At 38.4% G+C, this 20,782-nt stretch overlaps 1 protein-coding gene and 1 pseudogene across 1 annotated transcript in view; one reads left to right on the forward strand and one right to left on the reverse strand.

The window, feature by feature from the left end:
* The window catches only part of CNTLN (centlein), a 269,496-nt gene that overhangs the window by 118,623 nt on the left and 130,091 nt on the right, over positions 1-20,782 (reverse strand). The window contains exons 11-12 of the mRNA XM_058672438.1: positions 13,550-13,671; positions 12,116-12,235 (exon numbers count right to left, since the gene is read on the reverse strand). Coding sequence (XP_058528421.1) covers positions 12,116-12,235; positions 13,550-13,671 — 242 coding nt within the window. The remainder of the gene's footprint in view (positions 1-12,115; positions 12,236-13,549; positions 13,672-20,782) is intronic.
* Positions 14,440-19,740, forward strand: LOC105941583 (cytochrome c oxidase subunit 7B, mitochondrial-like; annotated as a pseudogene).

Here is a 20,782-nt window from a genome sequence, read left to right on the forward strand (position 1 = left end):
TCATAGACTATTAGGAAGGCAAACATGAAATCATTATAAAAAAGTTTGACAATTCCTTTAAAAAATAAAGATATAATTACATATGATCCTGCAATTGTACTCATATTCAAATATGCAAAAGAATGGAATTGAATATTTAAACAATTACTTGCATATAAATGTACATACTAACACTATTCACAGTAGCAAAAATGTAGAAGCAATTCAATTCTCCACCAACGGACAATCAAATTGTAGTATACTGGTATACATACAATGGGGAAATATTCATTCATAAAACATAAAGATGTTCTCATACATGTTACAATGTGAATGGATCTTAAAAGCATATGGTAAGTGAAATGAGCCAGACAAAAAAAAGTCACATATTGCATGATTCAATTTAAATGAAATATTCAGAATAGGTAAATCCACAGAGAAAGAATTAGATTAGTAGTTGGCAATAACTAGAAAAAGAGACAAATGGGGAAGAGTGGATTGACTGCTTAATACCTACGTGGTCTCTTCTGGGGGTGATGAAATGCTTTGGTATTAGACAAGGCTCAGCCTACATGTTAGCAATAGACTAAATATTTCTGAATTGCATGCTTTAAAAGATAACTAATTGTAATGCGTACATAGTTCATTGTTACCTCAAAATACATCTATTTTCAAGATATGTAATAATGAATGGCAGACATTTTTCTCTAAGCATTTTATCTCTATCTTCTTGGAAATATGTAGTTCCTAAATATTCATTTCTACTTAGAAAAAAAATCTTGCTTTGAAGACCAGGAGACTGAGTTAGCAAAGGAAGACAAAATGTTTGAGTACTCCTAAAAGTATTTTGATTTTAGCTTCTTAAGTAATTATTATTAAATTTTATATTCTTTCAAACTATGGCCTACAATCAAGTTACTATTTAATCCAAGAGAGAACAAAGTACTCCAACCTGGAATATGCAATTGATCAGTAGCTTGTTCACATTTTATCACTGAGGAAAAATGATCAAAAGATGATTAAAATAAAGAAGACTCAGGCAGGTGCGGAGGCATAACAAATGAAGTTACTGCCTACTATACCAGCAGGCCACAAGAGTCCTGGTTGCACTCCCAGGCATTCCACTTCCAACCCAGCTTCTTGATTTTATATCCTGCAGGGAGCGAAAGATGGCTCAAGTCGTTAGACCCCTATCAATGTGGGAGATCTAAAAGAAGCTCCTGGCTTCTGGTTTGAGCCTGGTCCGGCCCAGGCCTAAGCGGCCATGTGGGGAGTGAAGCAGTGGATGGAAGTGTGCATTTGCTCTCACTTGCTCTTGCTCTTTTTCTCTTTCTCTCTCTCTCTGTTTTTTTTTTTTTTTAGATTTACTTATTTTTGTTTGAAAGGCAGATTTACAGAGAGAAGGAGATGCAGAGAAAGATCTCTGTCTGCTGGCTCACTCCCCAAGTGGCTACAACTGCTAGAGCTGAGCTCCAATCCAAGTCAGGATCTAGGAGCCTCTTTTAGATCTCCCACACTGGTGAGAGACCTTCTTTTGCCTTGGAAAAGGAGCAGATGTCCCAAGTGTCTGCACCACTGCTACTCACGGGGGACAAGATGAAAATCCTGCTTTCTAGCTTTGTTCTTGCCTAGTCCTTGCTGCTGTGCTCATCTGTGAAGTGTGGCAAATGAAACTGGCGAATGCAAGACTTGTCTCTGTCTCTCCTTCTGTCTTTGTAAGGCTTTCTCTGTTTAAGCCTTTCAAAATAAATCAATCAATCTAAAAAAAAAATAGAAGGAAGAGTGCCTGCATCATAGCAGACAGAGCTGAAACTGCTGTTCATCAACAAGATGTAAGTCTATTTGCCAATACTGCCAATAATGATCAAAATTGGAAAAAGGCAGAAAATCAGTTGTTTTTTAAAGATTTATTTATTGTTATTGGAAAGTCAGATACACAGAGAGGAGGAGAGACAGAGAGGAAGATCTTCCATCCATTGATTTACTCCCTAAGCGGCCGCAACAGCTGGAGCTGCGCAGATCTGAAGTCAGGAGCCCAGAGCCTTTTCCGGGTCTCCCACATGCGTGTAGATTCCCAAGGCTTTGGGCCTTCCTTGATTGCTTTCCTCGACAAGCAGGGAGCTGGATGGGAAGCAGGGCTGCTGGGATTTGAATCAGCACCCATAGTGATCTCGATGTGTGCAAGGCGAGGACTTCAGCAGCTAGGCTACCGCACTGGGCCCGGAAACCCAGTTTTAAGGAGCGAACAGAATCCCAAATAAGATAAACTCAAAGAAATCTATGCTAAGTTCTTATACTCAAACTTCAAAAAAGTAAAAGAAAAAAAAGGAAGAATAATTAAAACATGCAGCAAGAATGCGGTAATAACTACAGCAGGAAAATGATTCACATGATGCATTGTCATCAGAAACCATGCAGTCAGATAGAGGAGGTGTATTTTTCAACTGCTGAACAAGTAACTATTAACCTAGAATTCCATGGCTAGTGAAACTATCCTTCAGCACTGAAGATTAAATCAAGATATTTCAGATAAAGGAAAAGAGTTTGCAGCCAAAAATACCTAAATCTAGTCCTTCACACTGAAACTAAGTAACACGAAAGGGAAAAACCCAAAGGTTAGAAATGATGAAAAGCAATTAAAAATTTAACATAGTTATTAATGGGTAAATGTCATAGACTGTCCAAATTGTGTTAAAAAATTATGATACAGGAAACTGATAAATTGGAATGCACCAAAACTACAATGTAGCCATGTGGGTGGAGGGGCACAATATTACAATATTAATAGGCAAGGATTGTGGGATAGTGCGTTAAGCTGCTGCTTAGGACATACATCTCATATCAACCTATAAGATCAAATGGCTAATGTTGTGCTTCTGATGTGTCTTTTTTGAATGACTCCTGCCCCTGTCTGGAGTTCTTGGCTACTGGGCTTGGCTTATCACAGCCAACTGTTGGCATACGGAGACTGAAAATAGCTGGTGAAAGATTTTTTTGATCATTCTGCCATCCAGGTAGATAAAACTAAACTAAATACACTTTTAAAAAAGTTGAGAAAAAAACGATAAAGTACAGGATGGCAGAAAATATTTTCAAACTATATATCTTAATAAGGACTTGAATACAGCACAGCTAAAGAATTTGTAAAGCTTAACAACAGGAAGCAATGTGGGGGGACTGGAGATGTCTCTCTCACATGGGAGAGCTGGATGGTGTTACTGACTCCTGGCTTAGACCATCTGCAGAGTAATTCAACAGACAAAAGATTTCTTTCTCTTTGTGTCTCTATCATTCTGCATTTCAGATAAATAAAAACCAATACATCTGAGAGAAATCGATATTTTGAGATTTGATTATTGTTTATAGCTCTTGTCTGTATTCATGAGGAACAGTGGTTTTTCTATTTACTACTTGCTGAATTCATTATTTTGTAGAGAATCAAACTTGTGATTATAAAATTAACTAGAAATATGTCATGGTAAAAATTGGAAGAATAAATAGAAAAAGCGAAAGATATATATGATCTGAAGAAGTCGGGATAATATTCTGCCAGCTGTGCTTTTAGACCAGAGATGGTTGCCCCAAGAAACTGTTGAATTTATTTGGACAATAAGATGCTGGACTCTATGCATGGTACATGCTTGCAATGAAAGAATTATGACTGGATTTGAACTGTAATACTGCAACAAGGTGGAAGAATCCACCATGGGGGCAGGGTATGGGGAGGGGTTGGGGGAATCCCAGAGCCTTTGAAATGGTGTCATTAAATGAAATGTAATTAAAAAAAATAAGAATCAAATTTCTGTGCCTGGCCTGATAGGGTAGAGATTAAAGTCCTTGCCTTGAACGCGCCAGGATTCCATATGGACACCGGTTCTAATTCCAGCAGCCCCGCTTCCCATCCCAGCTCCCTGCTTGTGGCCTGGGAAAGCAGTCAAGGATGGCCAAGAGCCTTGGGACCCTGCACCCGTGTGGGAGACCTGGCAGAAGTTCCTGGCTCCTGGCTTCAGATCTGCACAGCACCGGCCATTGTGGTCACTTGGAGAGTGAATCATGAGATGGAAGATCTTCCTCTCTGTCTCTCCTCCTCTCTGTACATCTGCCTTTCCAATAAAAATAAATAAATCTTTTAAAAAAAGAATAAATAGAAAAGAAAGGAGGTAGTGAGGGCAGGATGGTGGGTATGGTGGGAAGTATCATTACGCTCCTCAACCTGCATATATGATATACATAAAATATGCTCATCTTGGCATATACATTTAGAGAATCAAGATGTGGAATAAGGTAGGGACACATTTAAACAGAGAGAATCATTAGTCACAATGAAGCAGACAGAAAAGATTCCAGGAAATAGGAGAGAAAAGGCCAATGGCAGAGGGGCACCTGGAGACCAATGGGCATGAGGAAGCTGTGGAGACAACAGAGTGGTGCTACGGTGACCAGATAGATACCCAAGTGGCAGTCAGCCAGCAGCAATCCAAGCCTCACTGGTGACCAAGGCTCCTTCAGCAGCTAGGTGGATGGAGAGTCTCCTAAGAGCTCAAGAAGTGAACCCAGAAAGAACTGCCCATTATGCTGATTTGTGTGATCCGACCAGGAGCAGATAAAGAGCAGCAGACCCTAAACAGGAATAAGGTGGATTTCACAGCCCAGACCCCCAACAGGGTCACTCAGGTGCCATTTTGTGTAGTGAGGACGAGGCTGTGGGAGTAGAGGGATAACAGCAAGCCACGCAAGTGATAAGCTGGGAACAAACTTAATTCCAGCTCAATGCATTGCACTGGTCCAACAGGGAAAAGAGTACCAACATGACACCCTACTTGTTCCACCCAAAATAGGTCCAAGTAGTCCCCAGACCTAATGTGCTCCGACCAGCAGAGCCAGTAACGTGGACACGACGAGGCTCTGGGGATGAAGCACCGACAGGAGACCAGTGATGGTAGAAGTCTCTGCAAGTCTCTCTTTATTGCTTCTTCACCTCTCCTTATATACTCTTCCCCCCACATCCTCATTTAGCAGGATATTGGATACAGATGAGTCCAATTAGTCTAGGCGTTTTAAGCCACAAGCCCAGTTCCTGCTCCTGCCCAGGCTAACGAGCACTAGTGAACCTCTTAGCCCACAACACTAATGGTCAGTAGATCCAGAACTCCACAGCGCCACATCAGGTGTGATTTTGTAGTGTGGCAAAGGCAGTGGGACTGGAGGAAAAACAGTGAGCTGAACATGTGCTGAGTTGGAAGCAAACTCAATTCCACTGCAATGCATTGCACTGGTCCCACAGGGAAACTAGTACCGACTTTGGCATCCTCCAGGTCCCACCCAAAATAGGCCCAGGTGGGCCACAGACCTAATGGCCAGCAGGTTTCAGCAAGATCAGTACCACCAACAACCTAGTTATGCAGGGTAACTGATCCTGGGAACTGCTTTAACAGGAAGTGGGAGGCTCAGCATGGGAGCACAGGAGGTGAGAATGGTGAGCCAGGAACTGGGGCTTTAGAAACCATGTGGGAAGCCTAGCACAAGAGCCCAGGCCTGAAACTCACTCAAGGGAGTGGTGCAAGTGACCATAAACGAAGAACTGGGTACCAAATGCAATTAGTAAAATGGAACTGCAGACCTGAGGGTGACACAGCTTAGAAACCTGCCCCAAGGGGAAGAATCTGCTAACCAGAAATGCAATGACCAAGAGCAAAAGAAGAGACAGAGGCACAATGAATATTACCGAAAACTCCCCTGCAAAGCATCAAAAGCCTTTGCCAATCTTAGAGTTAATGGAGGAAGACATCGAGAAAACGGCAGATAAATGACTTTAACAACTTACTATACAGCTTCTTCTCAACGAGAAGCACATGCAGGGATTTAAGGAATATGTCACACAGGAAATAGCCACTCTGAAACAAAATCAAGCAGAATTATTAGAAATGAAGGACACAATGGAGCAAATTAAAAATTCTGTGGAAAGCCTCAACAATAGAATGAATGAGAAAGAATATCAGAATTGGAAGGTATTCCTTGCCGTAATGATGAAACAATCAAAAAGCTAGAAGTGGAGCTCAGTCAAGCTGAAAAAAAAAAGTAGTCAGGAATTAAGTGACACGATTAAAAGGCCAAATATAAAAGTTATGGGAATTTCAGAAGGTACAGAAAGAGAATCTGGATTTAAAAATGAATCTAATGAAATAATAATGAAAAACTTGCCTAATCTGGATAAAGAATTGGGAAACAATATCCCAACAAGGTTAACCAAACAAGGTTAACCAAAAGTGATCTTCACCATAACACATGATCAATAAGCTCTCTTCAGTCAAACATAAGGAAAAATATCTTTAAATGTACATATGAAAAAAAAAATCAAATGACCTATAGAGGAACCCCAATCAGACTGACAGCTGACCTCTTACAGAAAATTCTATAGGCCAGAAGAGAATGGAGTGATATATTCCAGATTTTAAAGGGAAAAAATTGTCAGTCCAGAATAACATACCCAGCAAAGTTTTCCTTTGTCTTTGGAAATAAAATTCTTCCACAGTAAAGAAAAGCTCAAGGAATACAGCTCTTCCAGACACACCTTACAAACTGTAATACTTAAAGATGTTCTCTTCTCAGACAAAAGGAATAGCATCCACAAAAATCAAAGAAAATGGAGAGAACATTCCAGTAAAATCACAGCAGAAGAGTAAATCAAACAATGAACACCCATTACTAAAATGACTGGACCAAGTTACCACCTATTCATATTAACCCTGAGTGTAAACCGCTTAAGCCCACCAATCAATTGTCATAGATTAGTGAACTGGATCAAAAATAAAGCCCATCTATCTGTTGCCTACAGGAGACACATCTCACCAACAAAGATCAGCAAAAACTATGTCTCATGGATTTTGATGTTTTTCTTTTCATTTCTTCAAAAAAATTTTTTTCTCATATTAAATTGCAGACTGGCCTATGTGTCATACAGTAGCATAATTTTCATCAAGAAGGTTTTAAATTTTCTTTTTTTCTTTTTAAATCATTACTATTATTATTTTATTTTGATGATCTTTACATAGTTGATTAGGGCACAAAGGGTCAAGGGCTGCAGGTAAGTGGGTAAGACCACTGTTTCCACATTTTTTTTCTGCATTTGGGAAACGGGGAGGGGGCAGAGATAAAGGGAGAATCCCCACCATCTAAGTGTCCCTAATGTGGAGCATGTTCCGAGGGCACTGCTCAAGTGGTTTTGATAGGTCAACAGTTGTGAATTGCTGTCACAATCTCTTTTATTTCTTCAGTGACACATTATTCAGTAGCATGTTATTTAACTTTATGGCATTGGAAGATTCTTTTTTTTCTTCCTGTTGTTGATTTTGTTTTGTGGCTTCTCATTTAAGCGGATGTATAGTAACTGTGCAATAGAGACTATCACGTCCAGTATGAAAGTCTACTTCCAAATCATAGATGGACTCCCACTGGAACTGTTGGATATATCTTGACAATAAAATGCTGGACTCTCTGCCATTGTACATGTCCTCAATGTTTGGAGACAATTAAGTGAATGATGGACTTACAACTGTTTATGAAGAACTATATGATTGCAACAATATAGGGGAAATCAGTAGGGGGAGGGTATGTAAGAAAGGGGTAAGGGAAATTCCAGAGCTATGGACCTGTAATAAATGATAAAATATGATAAAATGATAAAAAATTTAAAAATTTCTCGTCTTATATAAATAAAATTTTAAAAGTAGAAAAGATGATCAATGCCATTAGCAATTTAAAAATGGCAAATCAAAATCCCAATGGGATACCAATACACTGCATAGGAATGGATGTTAAAAAAAATGGTAAGACCAACGACTGACAAGGATACAGAACATGCAGACTTGTAGAAATAAAAACAGAATAGCTGTACTAGGAAACAACTGGAAGTTTGTGTTTAGTTATACATGCTGACCATATGAGCCAAAACTGCAACTCCTAGGTACTTATGTTACAGAATTTAAAAAGTTATGCTCACATAAAAAACTTGTACACAGAGGCTCCATTCATAATTGCTATAAAGAAAATTGTAAAAACCATGGTCCTCCATCAAACACTTTTACAGCTGAACATCACACAATGAACTACCATTTAGCAAGAAGAGACTAAATGAACCAATCTAAATGAATTTGAAAACCATTACACTAAGTGAAAGAAAACACACCCAAAAAGTTGCAGGCTGTGTGATTCTACATATAGGACATTCTGAAGCAGGCAAAGCCACAGACAGGAGACGAAACAAGTGACTGACAGGAGTTAGGGGTGGTGGAAGAGAAGAAGAAGGAGAATTTCCTTGTGCAGGAGAAGAACAAGGAAATTTTTTGAGATGACATAACCACTTTGTGCTACAGTCATAGTGGTGTGTGTGTGTGTGTGCTATAACTTACAAACCTACACCCTAAAAAAGTCAATGTGCAGTAATAAATATTAAGAGCAGATGGAGACAAATTCCAATTAATGATATTTTGTGTTATATTTCATCACAATACTTTCTGATATTAGTTTCTTTTTTTGTATTTTAGTGAACAGAAGGTCAATTTGTTACTAGTAACTACTCAGGGAACTTTGCCTTTTTTAAGATTTATTTTGTTTATTTGAAAGGTAGAATTAGAAAAAGGGAGAGAAGGAGGGGGGGAAATCAAGAGAAAGAGAGATCTCTTCTGTTGGTTCTCTCCCTAAATGGCTGCAATGGTCAGTTCCTGGGATGGACAGAGCAGAGTGCTTCTTCCAGGTTTCCCATGTGAATGCAAGAGTCCTGGGACTTGAGCTATCTTCCACTGTTTTCCCAACCACATTAGCAGGAACAAGATGGGAAGTGAAGCAGCCAGGACTCAACCAGGGTCCATGTGGGATGCTGTTGCTGCAGATGGCAGCTTAATCCACAACGCCACACTTATTGAAGAAAATGTAACCCTGCAAGTGTTTGTATGCTTGCTGGTTGATAGTTGCAAGCCTGCCTCACATTTTCACTTCATTCACCAAGTAGAGTACTTGTCAGTCACATTGCAGTAACTGAGACAAATTTGCTTATCAAATAAATATTCCACAAAATAAACCTCCTTTTACTACATTGTTTAAAAACATTTCTGAAAAAATGTCACTATATATATTTTTTATTATTATTAATTGCATTACATTATGTGACACAGTTTCATAGATTCTGGGATTCCCCCAGCCCTCCCCATACCCTGCCCCCATGGTGGATTCCTCCACCTTGTTGCAGTATTACAGTTCAAATTCAGTCAAGATTCTTTCATTGCAAGAGTACACCAGGGCCCGGCGGCGTGGCCTAGCGGCTAAAGTCCTCGCCTTGAAAGCCCCGGGATCCCATATGGGCGCCGGTTCTAATCCCGGCAGCTCCACTTCCCATCCAGCTCCCTGCTTGTGGCCTGGGAAAGCAGTCAAGGACGGCCCAATGCATTGGGACCCTGCACCCGCGTGGGAGACCCGGAAGAGGTTCCTGGTTCCCGGCATCGGATCGGCGCGCATCGGCCCGTTGCGGCTCACTTGGGGAGTGAATCATCGGACAGAAGATCTTCCTCTCTGTCTCTCCTCCTCTCTGTATATCTGGCTGTTAATAAAATGAATAAATCTTTAAAAAAAAAAAAAAAAAAAAAAGAGTACACCAAGCATAGAGTCCAGCCTCTTATTGTCCAGATAAATTCAACGGTTACCCCGGGGAGACCATCTCTGATTTGAAGGCAGAGCTGGCAGAATATCATCCCGATCAATTAAAAGCCCCAATATAACATGAACTACAATTTACATTATGGAATTAATTGACATGGTATTGAGTAACCAATATGTTAAAAAATGCAAGTTCTTAACCACATCCTGTGACTACTTCATTGACATTTCAATTTTAGTTTATATACAACTCACTTCTATACACCTTAAAATGGCTATAGGGTACTATTCAGCTGTCACGTGTCTATTTTCATTTTAGTATTTAGCAGTTTATAGTGTTGAAGCATAATTCTGCTGAATTTGGCAGATTTTAGGATAGTCTAAACTGGCTTTTAACTCTAACAAGGGATATGTCAACAGTTGAGGTGCAGAACAGTTTTAGGAGAGGAGTGCAGAGAGATCTTCAATACCTTAGTGAGAAGTAACTAATCTTTGTGTCCTACCTAGTAAGGTATGTGTGAATCCACGCTGAATGTCACTATATTTTAGTAAGCTACACATGGCCTGAAAAATATCTGTTTTACAACTGGTGTTCACATCAATATAAGCAGATGTCAGAGAAAGTGAAACAGTGTAACATTTACTGTAACAGTGACTCTGCATTTAATTCAAAGAGCTATTTGTAAGATACAGGTGTCAGAATTCCAAGAGTTCTGTAACTATATTTTTAAAAAGCCAGATTATTGTTTGTTTCATTTTACCTCATTAATGGATCTGTGTTACTTATACCTTTTATCTGCCTGAATTTTCCAGAAACAGGTAAGATCTCACAATTACTTACATGAGTTATCTTACTTTATTTTGTCCCAAAATTGACTTTCCTTTTTTGGAGACAGAAGTTTAGTAAAGATTGTCAGATCAAGTGTTGATAGATGGTACAATATGGGTGAATTTTTGAAAAATTATGCTGACAAAATCTAGACATAAGAATCACATATTATATGAACTCATTTATATAAAATGTTCATGTATAAAAATTGATAAAACACAGAAAGCAGAAACATACTTTCCTAGGGCTACAGAGGGCTGATGAGATGATTAGAGTGGTGACAGTTAAGTTGTATGGGTTTTAAAGCAGGAGGTGATGAAAATGTTTTAAAATTGATTGTGATGATGGATGCAGTACAGTCTTTGAGTATACAAACATACTTTATATAGGTGAACAGATGGCTCCTGAATTCTATTTCAATAAGCTAGTACAATGGCCAGTAAATATTTCTAGAACAAATCTATGCAGTACATAAAATAATTTCTGAAATATTTAGCACTAAAGGAATATTCTCTGCTTACAGAGGTAACTGCCAGTATATGTTCAGATCATAAGCCTATTTCTTCAGAAACCTAACATTACATGGAAAATGAGGTAATCAAGTTACACATCATCATTTAGTATAAAAAACAAGCTTCTAACTTCTAACCAAGGAAAATTCAGTGAATTTATATATAATGTCACATGATAAATTCAAGCATTTTAAAAGATCCAGGCTTTTTAAAAATTGCATATTCTGAGTATCAAAAATTAACTGTAAATGAACAAATAGCTAAGTAATAGAGGAGGCTAATTATATTAGTCTATCTCCTCTTTGTCTCAAAAGAAAAAAAAATGTTCTTTCTTTTTGGCCAGGCTGAATATAATAGGTTGTGAATTATAAGATCAAGCAAGCAAACTGTATGTTTTCTAAAATATGAGTATCCTTCATCAACTTTTATACTTAGGATAGCTAAAAGACCTATGTGGAGGGATCAGCATTAAGCCCAAAGGACAGTCAGTACACAGCAAGAAAGAAAGCAATTCCCTGGTGTCTTCTACAGGTCACTAGCAAGGACCATGTTAGCAGATCCACAGCAGACCCTTAACAGGCAGTTCTACTGCTACCCGTAATTAGCTTGGACAGCTCTGGCTCCAAGAGTAGCAGCAAGGCTACACCATAATGAGCTCAGCTGGGATTAGCAGGACAGGGCAGGGAACCAAGAGAGCTCAGGCATTCTGCATTGCGTATGTATCTAGGAGATCAAAAAAGGATGGCTGGCTAGGTTATCCCCTCTCCACCTCATTCCAAAAATGAAGCACGGCATTGTCTAAAACACAGGCTAATGAAGAGCGACACCTCCAACAGATGAGAGCCACATTAATTAACACAATCCCTAGATCATATTATACGGTTTCTGCTACAGCTAGGAAATGTGCAAGCTGTTATTGCATGAAATATATATACATATATATATATATATATATAATGTGTGTATATATCTATACATCTACATACAGATATTTAAAAGGTAGTGTTTCATTGTTTTTATTGGCAAAATAAAGGATTATTTCTTTTCAAATTTTATAGAGTATTTTCCTAATGGCCATTAAACCACAAAAAAAAATCATTCCAAATGTTTATCTACCTTAATCTATATTGTCATAAAATAAACTCACTTTTGAATCATGAGTTCTTGGTTCTCCCTTTTGAAATATGCCAATTCATTCCACACAGCATCACAGTCTTCTTGTCGAAGCTGTTCGGGATCTGCTCTCTTTATTTTTCTGATTTCATCTCTATTTTAAAAATGAAGGTGCTTTTCTCATTAACATGTTCAAAGTGAAACAAGATTAAATTACACACTTTTTAAACCTTAAAAACAACTAAGGATCAAATTTTTAACCCAAACTCACCATTTATTGGTTGAATTTCCTAAATAAGTATGTACAAATTAAAAATCTATATTATAATTTCTCAATGCTAAGCTGCTACCATGCAAAGCAAACTTTAGGCAAACATGTGAGATTCTTTGGTCTATTTCTCTTATTCCTTCCTGTACAGTCGCAATAAAACATATACGGTAGAATTGTAATAGTAATGAGTAAATCAACTCATTTGGAATTTGCTACTAAGCAATCTGAATATAGACAATACAGATACCAGATCTGAAAATAAGCTATTATCCATGAACGTGTCAGAAAGTAGATTGCACTCCTGTAGTGGTTACTGAAAAGTTAAATAAGCAGGGGCTAAATCTAGTCAAACTGCTTTATTACCACTTCACTGACAACCAAAATAAAACACTTCACATTCATCAAAGGAAAATATCAGATGTGACAATTATGCACAAGTGATGTCATGTGCCCCTTGCATTTTCATTTTTTGTACATAAGTCTTTAATTTTTTTTAAAAGTGCTGTGTTGGCCAATTCAGAAACGGTATTTTTCTATAGAACAGACCAATGTGTTTCATCAACACTGCCCTTAAGGATCCATCTCAGAAGATGAGAGGGTAGAAGATTTTCTGTACTGATTCAGTCCTTTGCCCTTTGTTGATACAGTTAGCAGGGGAGCCACTTACAACTAACCAAGGTCTGAACACCTGTTCAGAGCAAGTGAACTGAGACCGCCAATTCCTTCAGATAAGCTGGAGAACTGATGGATAGTAAAGATCTTCAAATTGCATTCTAGGTTGAAATAGTTTTAAGACAGTTAACTGCATGTGCGAATTCCCTATTTCTTTCTTCCCATTAAAACTTAAATGCCTTAAAAGTTACAAAAATTTTAACCACAGTATTTTATTTATTCAAAAACAGGTTTTCCATAATAGGGATGTTAAGTATTTTTCTTCAGCAATTCTATTGACATGAAAGACATTCAATAATTCCCAGTCACCTACAGGCAATAATATCTGAAAATGGCAGGAAAATCTATAGTTGCTGTTAATACATTTTTCTGTTTCATTTGCCATATTCATTTGCATATTCAGAACTAACATTTGACTACTAAATACTTTCTTGAAAATCAAACAAAAGCCATTAAACACCTATACAATGCTACTCCACTCCATTTAATATTTAGGGAACTGTCTTTATGAGCTAAGTAACTCACGTGCCACTGCCTTCCTCCCACTGTTTTAATTGCTCTTTTACTGCTCTGTAGTTGGTCTGTAACATCTGTAGCCTTTCCTTGCGTTTTTCATGGGCATCTCTTAGCTCATCATTTTCTTGGCTCTGCAGAACACACAAAAAAAGTGAGTTTGAAGAAGGCATGGCATAATGTTTCAACTAAGAAGTCAGACATCTAAATACAAAATTTGAAAGAAAACAGCATGTAAACCTGATTCATCTGTTAAATATTTATTTTAGCAGAAGAAATGTTTCTTCAAGCCACAGAATGCATTTGCTTCACAAATCTAACTCACTACAGTTTTTAAAAAGTTGCTTCCACAATTTTGCAGTTTTATCCAATTATTTTCTTTCTTAACATGCATACAAATTTTCACAACCCTATTTAAAACATTTTGAATAATCTTTATTTCATCACAAAAATGTCTACACACGAAGCATAATTCTTTTGTTAAAAAGAAAATATCACTTCTTTGGCCCATGCATTCAGGATAAATATATATAATCAAATGCAGGATCATGGAGGACAAAGTGAAACAGAACCCATGCTAGAAGTAGCATAGTGTATGTAACCTGAGTTCCACCATGAAGAATGGAAATGGGGAGACCTACTCTTGCTATATTTGAAGAAATCACAAAATTGACAGAACAGCCACTAGCTGGTTTTTCTTGACTTTTGTTTTTAACAATTTAGGCACCTACATGTAAATGTATAGCACACAAGATAAATTTCTATTAGGTCTAAACATAAAGCAAACTTATGATGGTCAAAGTATTATTGCTCAAAAAGCATATGCACATATTTTAAAAACAATATAATGTGTTGAGTTTTTTGGTGAGAATTTCAAATGTTCTGTTAACTCATATCTCTAAATGAATAAATTTCAGGTAGGGAAAGCAAAAACTCTAAAGCTTTAATCATTTTGGACATGTAGGAGTAAGTCCATCAGAAAAAACTCCGCTTCATTGTGTAGTTTTTCTCCTGTGTGTTGCATCATCATTAGAATGCTAACTAAATTACTTTGTCCTATCAAATATCGAAAAGAAGACAGGGGTTTAAATCATGGTGATTAAATTTAACAATTAATAAAGGTGGAGAACCTAGTACTGTGCCTTCCCTACAAAGGCTGGCTTCTTCCCCTCTCCTTCCAGCCACTAATAGTGATGCTCTGACAAGAGCCAAATTCACTGTTTGACCTAAGCAATGAAATGGCAGCTAACAGGGTGTGCACTGTTTTACTACACTTGTGTCTCAGCAGTACAGCAATTGTCTATTATACCTTGACTATATCTTAGAACACCGTTCTTTTTTTTTTAAAGATTTATTTTATTTTTATTACAAAGTCAGATACACAGAGAGGAGAGACAGAGAGGAAGATCTTCTGTCCGATGATTCACTCCCCAAGTGAGCCGCAACGGCCGGTGCTGTGCCAATCCTAAGCCAGGAACCAGGAAACTCTTCTGGGTCTCCCACGTGGTTGCAGGGTCCCAAGGCCTTGGGCCGTCCTCGACTGCTTTCCCAGGCCACAAGCAGGGAGCTGGATGGGAAGTGGAGCTGCTGGGATTAGAACCGGTGACCATATGGGATCCCGGAGCGTTCAAGATGAGGACTTTAGCCTCTAGGCCACGCCGCCAGGCCCTAGAACACTATTCTTAAATAATTATTAGAACATATTGGAATTACTTCTCGGTCTTTTGGCTAAGATCAAGTGTAGAACATATTTGAGTCTCACATATACCCAAAAGCATTCTATGTACCATATAGAAAATTGATGAAAATTTGCAAAAATGACATCATTTCATAGGGGCATTCAGAATGTTATTTTTCAGAACTTTAAGAGGTAAGCAAATTATAGTTACTGTAAACTGGCTTTAAAAGTAGGATAATTTAGGGGTCGGTGTTGTGGCATGAAGAATAAAGCTGGTTCCTGTGACAATGACACCCTATGTGGGTGCTAGCTAGTTCACATACCAGCTGTTCCAGTTTCTAGTTTAATGACATGAGAAAAACACAGGGTGAACTAACAACATGAATATTATTTTTATAACACCAGTTCCAATTTCTGGGAAAGAGCGCAAGGAAATCAACAAAGTTTTAACAAACAAACAAACGAAAGGATTCTACTATGAATACTTACATATATAAAGTTCATATATATATCAGAGAATTAAAAATCCAGACACATAAAATGTGCTCAAGACATATTAATAATATTAAGTGATAATTAGAAGTGCTAATAAAATCAAGTCACCAAATATTTTAAAGTCAGTAAAGCAAGGGTTCACACTGTTAGTGATCTCAAGGATAACAGGATTTCACAAAGTTTTTACAATTTCCAAATTATGTTACAGCATCACATTTATGAAGTCATGACTATCTGTGTAATTCTTACAAAACAGATTCTATTCTTATAATTTTCACAACATTGGTCAGATACCCTGAAAACACAGCTAGCCACAAATGTAAACTGAGTACGATAATGTAAATGTCCATGAGAAGTCATTAGTAGTGTAAGTTAATATGAACAGCTTACTACTGATATAAATAAAGAAAATTATCTCAATATATCTTAATGTAGAGACATATTTCACAGAGTACTGTTGGAACTTATTTTCCTGTTCATCCTGTAATTCACCTTGGTAATCATCTCGGGTCCCTAAAACTACCCCCAGTACTATCACATTGCATGTCTTTTTCCTTAGTTTAGCATTTTCCACAAGGTCATGCGCAGGGCAGAACTCTTTCGGGAAACATTAATAGGTTAATATAAATAAATAAATCCGTGGAAAGATGCATCTTTTCATTTCCATGGATGTGCAAAGCACACTAGTACATTGCAGACTCACAGAAAGAGAAATCTTTTAATCCATTGCCACAATTAGTTGAGCAGGGAATGTTGTTGTCTACAACACTTTTACTAGCTTCTGGAAGAATAGTGCTCCACAGAAAACGAAAGATGATGATAAAAATTCAACATACGGGGCCTGGGTAGAATCCTTCACTTGCAAAGTTGGCATGCCATATGGGCACTGGTTCTGTTCCAGCTGCCTCTCTTCAGATCCAGCTCCCTGCTTACGACCTGGGAAACCAGTGGCTCAGGTCCTTGGGACCCTGCACCAGTGTGGGAGACCCAGAAGAAGCTCCTGGCTTCAGATATGCTCAGCTCTGCTCATTGTGGCCATTCAGACAATGAACCAGCAGATGGAGTATCTTTAGCTCTCTGTCTTTCCTTCTCTTCATATATTTGCCTTTCAAATAAAAATACAGAAGTCTTCAAAAATTCCACATGCATTAGTGAGTAACAGTCTGCAAAAGAAACACTACATTCACAGATTTACTTTAAAAAAACCAAAAGATGCTAGTTATCTGTTGACATATGCCCTGCTCCACCGAGAAAAAGCGTTACCAGAAAATCTTGGCAGATGTTTTCCTTAGCTTAGTATAAAAATAAAAAGCCACGAATCAATTGCAGATAGGTAAGTTTTATTTGCAAATTTATCTGGGCAGGCACCTATGGGGAAGATGTTTCCTACTGGCAGTCTCTCAATCAGTTAGGAAATGGCTAGGCGATTCTTGTGCTGCCTACTTGAAGATATGGCCATGATTTTAGTCCACATGGCTGGTCTCAATAAGTATTATGTATTCCTAACTCCTAGTGCCAATTAATGTGATTTTTGATAAGATTTTTTATATTTTTATTGCAAAGTCAGATATATATAGAGGAGGAGAGACAGAGAGGAAGATCTTCTGTTAGATGATTCACTCCCCAAGTGAGCTGCAATGGCCGATGCTGCGCCGATCCAAAGCCAGCAGCCAGGAGCTCCTCTGGGTCTCCCATGTGGGTGCAGGGTCCCAAGGCTTTAGGCCGTCCTCGACTGCCTTGCCAGGCCACAAGCAGGGAGCCGGATGGGAAGCGGGATTGCTGGCATTAGAACCGGTGACCATATGGGATCCCGGCATGCTCAAGGAGAGGACTATAGCCACTAGGCCACCATACCGGGCCCTAAAATCAATGTGATTTAATTTGGAGACAAAGTCTCTGCTGAAGTAATTTAGTCAGTAGAGTGGGCAGTAATCCAATATGGCTGATATCTTATAAAAAGGATAATTTCCGTATGATGGAGTAATGTGCATATATGGAAGACAATGTGAAGACAAGGGAAAATACCAGCTAAACATTAAGGAATCCGTGATGCTGCTAGAGACTTCAGGAAATAGAACAAATTTTCTATCACAGTCCTCAGCAGAAACCAATTGTGCTGACTCTCTGATTTTGGATTTTTCTATCCTTCATAACTTTGACATATAAATGCCTGTTGAAGCCACCCAGTTGGTATTGTGCATTTTTACAAGAGCCCAATAAAATTAACACAAACATGTTATCAATTACTATTTCCCAACAGAACATGATTTAGGATGATATTATGCTTTAAAAATATAAAATCTTGTTTCTCCCCCAATTTTGCCCCTTTGGGGAGGGACATTCCTCCTGGCTCCAGGATCTATCATAAGAATAGCAATTAGGCTATAAGTTGGGTTCCCTATTAGAATGTGAATTCTACCTCCCTGGATTTCATTTTTATCAAGAAAAGGAAAAAGTCAGGAAGTTCCATTGAGGGAATGCAAAGGGACTTCCCAAAGCCAACTTTGACCAGATCAAAGCATCAATCTCATCTGTGAATTTTTATTATAAGGAAGCAAGGAAATGGAGCCTGAGATTTCACTTCATTTTGAGAATGGGAGGAGGAGGTTGCCAGACACATTTTTCTGAGGGTCCTGTTGTTTTGAGTAAGCCAACAGGATTAGGATTCCAGCCTGTTGTGCAGGGAACTCAATGCAAACAACAGCAACCTTGAAGAATTTTCATGCAGACAACTTTAGTGTGCACGGCAAGATTTATTTAGGGAGACAAAGAGGGCCTTAGTGACAAAAGGGGGCTACAAGGGAGGAAAAAGAAAAGACCAGAGGAAATTTAAGAGAAACTGGAGGGGAGTGAAAGACAGATATGCCCTGCCATAGCGACAGGACGGGAAGGAGAGATAACAGAAAATGGAAGTGGTGTCTTTTATGCATCATCTCAGGGAGGGAGGTAAGGAATAGAGAAAAAAAAAACTCATTCACAGTGGTTAATAATGTGGCACCTTGTTCAGAATCAGAGGACATCAGATAGGAACCCAAAGATGGGATTAGCATGGGCTATGTCTCCTTGCTTTTGCTATGACAACTCTAAGGGACGGCAATGGTTATGTTGAATCTGTACCTTTGTTCTCCCTCAAGGTGGAGAACATGCTCTTGGAAGGGTAAAAAATAGGGAGAAGCAAGATTTTACATTATATAGAAGTAACTTTACCAGAGACCAGATACCCTAACTGCCTCTTAGCCCAGCTGACTCCTCACCCCGTGATTGTTAACTGCTGTTCTAGGTTACTTTCTCTCTCAAAATTGTGCTTAAAAGACACTACTTCCACCATTTTCTCAGATTTTTCTCTTTTGACAATGCTAATAGAGAATTAAGAATGAATAATACCAAGCTATAAATTAAAAATACTTTGAGTCCAATAACTCTCTTTGGAACTGCTCTACTAGTAAGCTTCTGTTTGCCTAACACTTTTGCTAAATGTTGTAGATTATAGTACTGTTTTTTATTTAGCTATCTAGTTCTTCTAAAATAATAAATCATACCAGACAACAAAACACAAAGGGAAAAAACCTCTTATTTTATCCTCATCTTACAAATATGTAAAAGAGGAAATTAAATTTGAAATTCATGAGTATCATCACTTTACTTAAAATATTGATAGAAGGGTACTGGGAGCAAACTTGCAAAGAAAAAGTAACTGCGTTTGTCACAGTTGCATTTCTGTTTCACGATCTTTCCTTTGGCCAGAAATGCGCTAAGTCGTCTGCAACTTAAAAGCATTCAGCAAGCAATGGCAAGGCAGAGCCACCAGTAATGTACACATGATTTTGATGACAAATACGGTAATACTGTATTGGCTGGTGGAGCCACAATCTGTATTGATGTATGAACATATACAGCAACACAGATTAGATTAGAATGGAACCTGTGCGCTGTTGGCAGAGTCACCCCAAAGGAGTGGAGAGATCAGTAATCATCCCAGCTGGTGTAATGCTGAATTGATTCAAACCAACTCATAAATGATGCCAAGAAAAAGCACTATATTAGCTAAAATATGGCATTACTGAAGAAATAAAATACATTTGAAACCCTAAAAAATATGGATAAAATAACAAATGAAAAAAAGGAAAAAAACTTAAGCATTTTATTGGTTAGAAATTCAGCGTGACAGAAGGAAAAGGACACTGAACAAAGATCTTCCTTGGACCTGGCTCAGTAGCCTATTAACTAAGGTCCTTTTTATGCATGCACCAAGATCTCATATGGGTGCTGCCCCAGCTGCTCCACTTCCCTTCCAGCTCCTTGCTTGTGGCCTTGGAACGCAGTGGAGGATGGCCCAAAGCCTTGGGATCCCATACCTGTGCAGGAGACCCAGGAGAAGCTCCTGGCTGTGGATGGGTTCAGCTCTGGCTGTTGCGGCCACTTGGGAGTGAACAGGTAAATGCAAAATCTTTCTCTCTGTTTCTCCTTCTCTCTGTAAATTTGCATTTCAAATAAAAGTAAATAAATCTTTTTTTTTAAGATCTACCCTTTTCTGGGTCACTCCTGAAATGGTTGCAATGACTGGGGCTAGGCAAAGCCAAAGTCAAGAAATTTCATCCAGTCTCCCATATAGATGGCAGTGGCCCAACACTTGGGTCATCTTCCTCTGCCTTCACAGACACATAATCAAGGAGCCGTATCGGAGTGGAACAGTAGCGACCTGAACCAGGACTCCAACACAGGATGCCAGCACTGTCAAAAGTTGTGCTTGAATAAGACACCGCAACTCTAGACCCCCCAAATTTCACTTTGTAAATAAGCCTGGGATATCTCTCCATAAAATAGCTGTTGTCAAGAAAAAGGAGTAAGAATCTTTGTGAAGCAAACAACAACAGTAATAAAGAGGTGAGAGAAGAGTATAGCTCTAAAAATGTTTAAATGGCTGTACTACTTTCTATCAAAAATAAGAGACTGTTGAAGACAAACCTTTGTAAGCAAACAGAAACTATGATGGTTAATTTTCTGTGTCAGGTTGTGGAGATACTGGTTCAATATTATTTCCAGGTGTTTCTGGATGAGATTAGTAGTTTAAT

The sequence above is a fragment of the Ochotona princeps genome, chromosome 14 (assembly GCF_030435755.1).
Source record: "Ochotona princeps isolate mOchPri1 chromosome 14, mOchPri1.hap1, whole genome shotgun sequence".
Classification (NCBI taxonomy): domain Eukaryota; kingdom Metazoa; phylum Chordata; class Mammalia; order Lagomorpha; family Ochotonidae; genus Ochotona; species Ochotona princeps.